The 10222-nt window shown below is 34.3% G+C and overlaps 1 protein-coding gene across 1 annotated transcript; it reads right to left on the bottom strand.

Moving 5' to 3' along the window:
- Positions 1-6111: 6111 nt before the first annotated feature.
- LOC112694164 lies at positions 6112-8270 on the bottom strand. The gene is made up of 3 exons (XM_025569555.1): positions 8190-8270; positions 6757-6868; positions 6112-6425 (listed from the first exon to the last, which is right to left on the bottom strand). Exons 1-3 carry the CDS (start codon positions 8268-8270, stop codon positions 6112-6114), a joined length of 507 nt encoding a protein of 168 aa, XP_025425340.1.
- Between the last annotated feature and the right edge of the window lie 1952 nt (positions 8271-10222).

The following is a 10222-nucleotide window of genomic DNA, read 5'->3' as shown; positions in this document are numbered from 1 at the left end:
ACATTTCAACGTTGATAGTATTTTTTTTTTTTTTTTTTTGTAAGTATATTCTGCCAGCACTTAATTCCCAAAACACTTTTTTTCTTTACCTCGTAATGGCCAGACGATAAATTCAGAATGTTTTTAATACCTCAATTATACAACTTTTAAGATTTTGATATTCATTTTATCATCAAATTAGTTATTATACTGTATACATAATACTCAAACAAGCGATATTTTCAAAACACGTTTCCAAAATTATTATAATTTACTTTGACACTAATTCTAAATATTTTATTAATCTAATACGTATGTTCTCTAAAAAAAAATACAGTAGAAGTGTATATTTACCGTTTTTATTTAAATTTTTGTTTTTTATGTATAATTTATGCAAGGACTAATTTACTTTATTGATACCAATCGCATCAGTAGTTATACTGTGTTTTTTTTATGTATTGCTTTTTAAGTTCCAAACAATTATTTTGTGGTGTGAAATCGAATATTTATTGTTATTTAAAAATATGCTTTTGTTTCATTTGAATCTCAAACATTTTCATTATCGTACATTAGTGAATTAAACCCGAGTAGATAGTTGACAGTAATATTTTAAACGATTTGATACGTCTATAGACGTATATATATAATTATATACATATATATATAATTAAAATGTATAATTTTTTACAACTTCGTCATATTTTGTAACCGACTCTTTGGCGGGGGTAAAATGTGTTTTTACCCATCTAAAAATCAACAATAATTTATAGACACATTAAAATAAATTATAATTCCATACGCTATCCAAACTATGTAAGTAATGATGTATTCGAAAACAAAAATCGTATTCAACGTTATAATTCTATACTATAGCAACACGTGAACATCCGATGCACAAAGTGAAAATCACACCAGTGTCAAAATCTAGATCAGCATTTCTCAACCTGTAGTGCACGAAAAACATGTCGTAGGCGAAATAAAACTCGCTCCACGCCGCACGAGTAACGAACGCATTCTTTGATTGGAAGAGATGGGGGGGGGAACACAAAAAGTTTATAGGCGTCAAGTGATGCGCGAAAATTTTCAAAACTCGTAGCGCATATATAATTGTGTTACTCGGATGGGAAAACGTCGAGAACCTCTATAGAGCATTCGCAGACGTTGCGCGTTCGTTCGCGCTATAATACAATGCAAATTCACCGGCGATAATTTGCCGAACGCGTTATTTTAATCACCGCCGTCACGGCGGACTGTTGGAATTTTAATACGTCGTACGCCGACCACCGCCGACACCTTATTGCACATACACGCGCTTTTGTCACTCCATACGTGTATACGTTATATCGCGCAGAACCGCTGCCGTGTGTCTACGTGCCTCGTACGGGCATCCGTATGGAAAAAAAAAGCGAACAAATGTTTCGGTCGAATTCTCTCGGCGAGTCAGGATGAAAATATTAAATAAATATAGTGCGAGAGACAGAAGTCCTCGTTGTATACGTGCACGCGACAACGATTCAAGTACGCGAGTGCACGAACAAGGAAGGAACCTGCCGCCGCACCGCTGTGTGACCTGTAAAGCGTTGCGCGCGGCTTTTGAGGATTTTTGACACAATGGAATAATAAATTCACGGAAACGTGTGTTCGGATCTAATCTGCGCGCGCGACAACGAGGTGTCCCGGTTTTATATTTTTCAATTTTTTTTTCTCTTTTTACTTATTTTTTCTCGCATCATATTATATAGGTACGTTTTTTTTTTCTCCCCATTCCGGTCGCGCGCGCGCGCATAGGTTAAACATATATATATATACAATATTTATGTATGATAACAATAACGTCGTGAAAAGTCGTGAATTATATATTTACGTCAGATCGCTTCCCCCGCGCCTACCCCCGTTCGAGCACCCCTCCCCTCCGACGTAGTCATTTCAACACCGCGAACATGCCCTCGTCGTACACATACAAGCAACTATGCCACATAATATATGCACATAGCTGCTCTGGAAGCTTAACGTATCACTGTTGGACTTGGCGCAGCTATTGTCCCGAGTCGGCAATTATTATTGCTCTTTTTTTCCTTTTCCGCACACACCCCGTCCGTTATCTGCACTACACCTGTAAGGCTAAATAGAAATATTTATGCGGACATATTTCGGTAGCTGAAAACGATAAATCTTAACCCGGTAGCGCGTACGCGTTTTCGTGTCACAATAATAATAATAATAATAATAACTATGAAAATATTCAAACGGGTTCTCGAATATGTATACGCGCATATTTCCAGACGTTGCAGATGCGTTTAACAAAGACATTGTATTATACTTTTTGAAAAACTTTTTTTTTCCCCAGATCGTATACATAATAATACTGATCTTAACAACAGAAGTCTTGTTTCAACACTTTACAGTTTGCATAAAATATTTTCAAACATAATAGATACTGTAATCGCTTAGGCAATGTTAAGTGCAGAAAGTTTCAAACAGACCTCTAAACTTTGTTGTTTTTTTTCAGTATTCCATTCGCTTGTCTATTATGGTTTGAAAACGTAGTACGCGTTGTTGAAAATAATTAAAAAAATATTACAATGTTTATCAAAAAACTACGTTCAGTTGGATTATATATAACGCATAATTAACGGTTAATTTTCTATTTAAAACAAAGTCAAGAGAATATGTTAATCATATCTCAGTAGGAATCATATCTTGATTTGATTAAAAGAGATCATATATTAATTTTAAGTTTCCGGTAAACATCTAATTTATTTTTATATTTTTATGACAGCCTAAAAACTAGTGTATATTTTAGACGTTTATATTTTCTTGGTTAGTCAATGTGATTTGATGCAAGGAGTAAAAGAAGATTATAATAACTCAATTGCTACTATATACATAAATATATAATAAATTGTGCTCGGAAACTAGATTCGTTGTGATAAAGATCATTTGGCCCCATAAAAAAGTGTTAACAATTTTATGAGACGGAAATAATTTTCTTAAATTATTCCGGGCGTGGTTTTATTATTTCCTATGAAAGTATCAAAATGTGCATTAATGTATACGCACACGTTCACATACATATACATCGGTATGTTTATTGTCCGTATCAACTGTTCCAATTGTGTTAACCGTGGCTGTAGCGTGCGCTAATGTGTGTGTGTGTGTGTGTGGTCGTCATCATCAACGTCGTCGTGTTAACATTGAGATATTTTCGATTGCGTAATAATGTCGTCCAAGTGCAAAATAATGTTTTCAATATAAATCCAAAAGTAAAACATTTGTATGATTTACGATTGGCCCGTCCCATGAAAATGTTGAAATATATCACTGCACCGATAGAAAAAAGAAAGAACACATGGTAAAATGGCTATATACAATTTAAAAGGGAGCGTGTGTATGTATACGTGTGAATAGTGATTTAAACAGTTTCGATATTAAAAAGAAAACGATCATTTTTTTTTTTTTTTTTTTTTTAAATCGCTCTGTGTAGTATATTATGGCTTGAAAAAAATATAATAATAATAATAAGACGAGAGAGTCGGAAACGATATTCCGATATAATACGAGTAAATATAAATAAATAAGGTCGTAATAAAAAGCAGCTTTTTGTAGACGATAAAAATAAATTCGGGGACGCCTTATTGTGTGTAAAAATGGTCAAGCATTTCGCCTTTTTACGGGTTCGAATAAACACGGGCCGGGGGAACGACGAGGCGAGGATTGTGGACAATTTTTGCCCTCGTAAAAACCCACTCTAAAAACGACCTTAATCGCCGGACAGTATGTTATTGTTGAACCTTGTGTGTGTCCACTAACCATTTTTTTTTCAACTCCGAATCTCTTTCGAGGGTAAAAATAACACATTTTATGACGGACTTTCGCATTCAAATGTTAGCGCAAACATCGGCGAACCGTAATCTCTCCGGAATGTATTATATTATATAGTGCTCTATCCGTGGCAAATAAAATAATAATAATAATACATATAACTTTTTTTTTATTGCACACACGCGTTTGTAAAACGGATACAAGACGACATATTTTTGTCTGAAAAGTCCCCCTCGCGTAAATCCTCGTACGAGTTCGCGCGTACATATACACGTATATGTGTACATGCATTGTATAAACGCCGTTCGATGTGTGCACGCGCGCAATGACCTCGAGACGACGTACAATTCGGTGAGCTATGTAATATGTTTATACATAAGGTTTTTAATCGAAACTGCACTGCACAGAGCAACGGTAAAGTGTATATAATATGTTAGCTCCGTGTACAAAGCCGAAATCCAATCGAAAACGATGCCAAAAAAAAGGAAAAAGAAAAAAAAAATACCCTGGTAATTTGGTGCCAATCCGTGTGGTTTTGTATTTTTGACAGTGTTCCAATTGCTTGACTCCGGGGTGCGGTTTCCGTTCCTGCGATCACAAGAGCATAGGTTCCGTAAGCAATCACAGTTTAAAACAGACACAAAGGGTCACCGGAGACATTCGTGTAGAGTTTAATTTGAAAAAAGCCAATTTTCACCCAATGCGATCCGCACTGAGTCCGAAACGGTTAACACGAGTTTACCGTGCGCGCCGTACGTACCTCGTGTGGGTAATTCTGTCGTGTGTTTACCAGAGCTGATACCCAGTGGTATGCATACATATGAGAGTGGTGCGATTACCTGTACCATTCCAACTCGTTTGCCCTCGTGTACATAGGTCTTCGGATAAAACGCGTTGGGTATAGTGTAGTAAAAACTCGAACAAAGTCTGAAATTGAAAAAGATATGCGTTGATGGTGGTTTTTTTTGCCATTGATAGTATCGTGCGCAACTTTTAAACTCCGAACGAAAGTTACAATGTAAATAAATAAAACGATATATACGAAGAAGATAAAATATTATACTGAGTTAATATACAATGTAGAAACGCTTTTATGTAATATGTAGCTGAGTCGCGATATCTGCCAGTCGAAGGGGGATAGACATTTGCTATAAAGTATGTATTATTCGAGGTACTTAACTCGAATTTATCAAAATGAAGTCGAAATGTCGAGTTATGTAATGAAGTATAATTTCAAAATTTTACGATTTATAATGTTTTGATAAATATACGTACATATATGTCATAAAAAACCAAAAAAGATACAATATTATTAGGAGTATGAGACTCATACTATGAGTGCACACTGTATGAATTATTTACTACATGCAGTAGAGAAATAATTTTTTATTAACTTTTGGTTTTTTGGCTGTATATTGGTATATAGATAAAACCTTATATGTTAATGAAAATACTCAGATATACTCCGATTAATCTATTTATTAACATTTCATAATCGAGTTAACAAGACTTACTCGTATAGTAAATTGAGTGTTATGAAAATATCTAGAGAATTTCAGCTGTCAAATTTTTCAAGATATCTCGAATCGGCTGTATAATGTTCACATAATTTCCTCAGACATTTTATTCGCTTGTTGAAATTTTAATTATTATGATGGCTAGTGCAAGACATAATGTTTTGTCTATCCATCAAATCTAATCGTATATTAATTCTATAATTCTATAGATATCACCAAATAATGTTTAAAATTTTTCGGAATTTTACTACAACATCCTAAATATTAGCAAAAATTACGTTAGTAAAAACTGAATAAAAATCAAAAACTATAATAACCAGGGCTAAGATTTGTATCCAATAAAAAATTGTAAAATATGCATTTTATTTACCAAAATATGCAAAAATATGCATTTAAATTTTTATAATATAAACACAAAAATATAGTTAAAAAAAAATATTTGTTTATTGAAATACATCAGTGGTTGGATTTTTTTCTTAACCCTACAATGCATGATTTTTTTATTTTTGTTTTTAATTTTTTTTGGGGTTGTTATATTAGTCCTAAAGAAGGAGAAATTACATATTATTCAATGCAATTTAATACTAATATGTTTTTAATTAAATGTTTATCAACTACAATACTTACTTTAATTGGTAGCTATCTTTAATGTTTTCTTAGGTTGTGATAGACACAATATAGTTTTTTTATTAGATTTGTAGAAAATAAATGTGGTTCTAGAGAAGAAGTTAGTTTATGAAGAGTAGGTATTTTGTTTTATTGAATATGAAAAACATGTAAAAATAACAACATATTATTTTTTATACAATAGAATCTCTGTATTAACTTTAAAATTACTTGATTTTGATAATACCTGCTCCTTTAAATCGTCATAGCATTGCCATTGATCATTTGATCTCAAAGCATATGCTTTATAATGTCCACATGACTCTCTCAATTGTCTTGCTGATCCATTAAAAGCAATTACCCCTCTTAAATTGTATACATCACCATGCATTTTTATTGTCTTGCTAATATCTCCAAGTTTCAACAAAACCTTCCCTGCATAATTTTGTGAAATTTTAGTAGAATTATCAAAATGTGAATATTTACCAGAAGCTATTAAATCTATGAATAATGAAAACATGAATATAACAATTAAAATGTAATAAATTACATAAATATACTACAACTACTACTAGTACTACTACACATTTTTTTTTTTTTTTCATTAATTATTTTAATATTTTTCGTGGTTGTGGCTTTTTATTTTGTGATGCTATCCCTCGGTAATATAATGACATAATTTTTGATTTGTTTGAGAGTAAAAATTTGATGCAAAATAGTTAAAGCAAATTTTAAATGGACTAAAGACACTAAAAAATACAAATAACGATATAATAGAATCTTATACCACTTTCCCATATAATTTTGAAATAATTCAAATGCTTTTATTTACCTTTGGGTATTGACAAGAGTTCCACAATAATGTGGTTGGTTGGTTTTATAACCACTTCTTTTGAGCAATTGCAATTGATGGAAATACATACCTCTACTTTCATCCTCCATTTCTAATAGAACCTGTTATTTTAAGTTAACAAAATACGTATATTAACTGTATACACGTAAGATTATAAAATTAAAAGAAACATAAGAACTTATGATATACATAAATTTTACTTACCTTATATAATCCAATAAAAATAAAACAAAACTATGATATTAATTATTTGAGTAGGTAGCAAAGTAAGTAAGTGTATGTTATAAACAGTATCCACAGTTTGGATCACACTATTCGACTGTCAAACACAATATTCATTTTCTATTTTCGGAAATAGCCGTGTATAAAATCAACATAACATAACATCTAGTTAAATAATTCAAACTACATGCATAAACCAGAAATTGGGGTTTTTCTATTTTTAATTATTTTCATTTATATTTAGTCCACTATATACTATAGAAAGGTATAGTGCGGTGGAAAGTAAAACTCGTGTTATTGATACCTATTATTAAGATATTATTAACTTCTTATCATATTATTATAGTAATACGGTATTACTGTACAGAATTTTGGCTATTATAGGTAATAGGCACAGTATAAAATGTGATGACCATAGAAAAATCGGATTTTCTCGGTTTAGGGTGGATGTACAAAATTTTATTTTGGTTGTACAAAATTGTACAAAAAAAGTACAAAATACTGTCAAGGTTTGATACTATTATTCAAAAGTGGCCGTTCTGGTGATACGGACCTCGTCACACGTTATTCTGCACACGAGCACCGTTTGCGTGGTTCGATTTTCCGCGAAAAATTTACCCTGGCCAATTGCTCCAGCAAGTTCACATCAACTGACGACCGAGCGAGGCTTTTGATTAAAAAAAACAACAAAAATACCACCACCGTTAGTTTACAGATAATAAGAGGTTAGGATAACCTATTACTATAGGATAATAGGAGCACGGCTAAACGACCTTTCGTCGAAACTTTTAAGCTATGGTTTCCTAGAAAAACGGTGCTGTTATCTAGCGGCCGTAATGTAGTGTTAAGTGACGTCACTAAAACGTTCTCTATGTAAACCATCGTTGTAGGTTTCCTAGAGAATGTCGATGGTCACCGTAACGTCAAATAGTGGTGCTGTCAATTGCATGACGGCCGTCATAGCGGTGATAAACAGTCGTACAACGTTTTTTCACGTGTAGCGGTATACATTTATTTAATAAAATGTGTGGAACGCGACTTGGACGAGCGAAAATGATGAACTATTAAACGATTTTGTATAAGATAATGAAGCTTTATTATATTATAAAATGTAAAGAGTATAAACAAGCCCAGATGACGCACTAAAATTTTAAATGCACCCTCAGTATCACGATATTTGAACATCACACTCTCTTCCGAACGATTTTTTTGTCTTCTGATAACTCTTCATCCTCCAAACATACCAATAATGCTATGTCCAGATCATCCATTTTCCAACAGTGCACGACCTACCGCTCGAGTGAGTACTGATTAACTACGATTGAATGCGGTCGCATCACTTTCTAGGAAACCACAGTTTGGTCACCGTAAAGACGGCCGCAAAATGACGGCTGTAACAACCGTAAAATGGCGGCCGCTAGATAACGGCACCGCTTTTCTAGGAAACCATAGCTTTAGCCCGCGGCTCTGCTACAAGCACGAAACACGAACGAGGCGGCGAAGAAGGGAAAAGTGTCGATTGAAGTCGATTTCCGTACCGCTCGAATCACGTCTCAAGCACGTGCATACCGAAGGGCCGTGGCCGGGATGAAAAACGCGTATCGACCGTTCGTCATCGGTGTAATGCGTAATCCGCGCAGTCGAGACGTCCGTCTGCCGATCCCTCTCTGGCCCGTGAGTACTTCAGCTACACGTTGTACAACCTGTGGAACTGGAAAAATGGGAAGTATCCGCGGATTGGCTCCCATTTATCCGCTTTGGCTCCCTCGTTCATTTAAAGGTAGGCCGTATCGGCTCACATCCGATACCAGTAGTATGGACGTATCAGCTCCCAATCAACTATATTTTCCTTCTCATTTTTACAGGCTGAGGACTGGATACGGTGAGAAGAATTTCTCTGTAGACATGTTTAAAAATGTTGTTGGTGTTTAAAATAAAAAACAATTTTGACTTAAAAAAAAATTAAAAAACTTGCGGTTTAAACTTGAAGGAAATTTCTTTTACGTATTCTACTCTGGTAATTTTTCCTTGTTTAAATTGATCGATACATTTCTGAATAACACTACAAATCTTTTACTGGTTTCTTTTAATATAATTTTAATATTTTATAACAGTAGATAATATTTTATAATTTTATATATGCGATTAACTAGGTCCTATTAATTCGTTGTGATTGGATGCAATACGGCAAGGAATAATAACGACCCGGAGCCGAGATGATATCCGAAAAATGTGCTCGAAACGTCTGCATAATTTACCGTTGTACCTTGTATTCATGCGTCAGTGGCGGATCCAGGATTTTTTTTTTTTTGGGAAGGGGGGTTGAAAAATATTTTCCCTTGATAATGAAAATTAATGATTTTGAATACATAATTCTCCTGATTTGGGAGGGAGTAACACCCTCCCCCGTGGATCCGCCACTGTCATGCGTGCAGTGATTCGCCCGGTGAGATCAATTGTTCTTGTGTTCGTCGCGGAAAGCATGCGTTGTACACGCTATTGTTTTCAGTGCACTCAGCAAAACTCGAAGACGACATGCGTATATACATTATATTCAAACCTAACGTGCGTATACCACGACCGCTGCTCAAGCTAAATACTGTTATAATTACCGCCGCGCAGCCGGAGATGAAATATTCCAACTTACTTGGGACTTAACAGATGTTTAATGTTTTGTTCGTTTGTTTTATTTTATTTATTCATTTTTTTTCGCTTTTATTACATCGTGAAGTGTATAATGTACATATGATATTATTACGGATGGCGAGTGGGTAAACAAAGAAAACAGCATTCTCGAGTGCCATCGGTGTGCTGAGGAATTGCCGCGGCGCACGTGTTTATCAATGGTCGATGTTTCTGCTGCTGCTGCTGCTGCAACGTCCTTAGAACATTGCGTATTATACATATTATTTCGTATAATACTAAATTATACACACGCACACGCATACTTGCATACCCGATGATGACGCTATTTCACACGGGGGGTTCGTATTACACACGCGAAGAACGATTACCTCTATTTAAACTAGAAAATTTATTGCCCTACCGTCTTGTAGTCGTAACAAACGGGTTATTGACAATGTAAAATTCCATTTGCCATTAGCACTTATTCTTTCTCTCTCTCTCTCTCTATTTTCCATCTCGATCTCTTTTTTTGTGCACATTTTACCTCCCATTTTTCACGCCAAATATGTCATCAATAAACGATAATTATACGATTCCT

The sequence above is a fragment of the Sipha flava genome, unplaced genomic scaffold, assembly GCF_003268045.1.
Source record: "Sipha flava isolate LNK unplaced genomic scaffold, YSA_version1 124_pilon_pilon, whole genome shotgun sequence".
Lineage (NCBI taxonomy): Eukaryota > Metazoa > Arthropoda > Insecta > Hemiptera > Aphididae > Sipha > Sipha flava.
The sequence above is the reverse complement of the archived record's forward strand: the minus strand, read 5'-3'. Positions and strand labels throughout refer to the sequence as shown.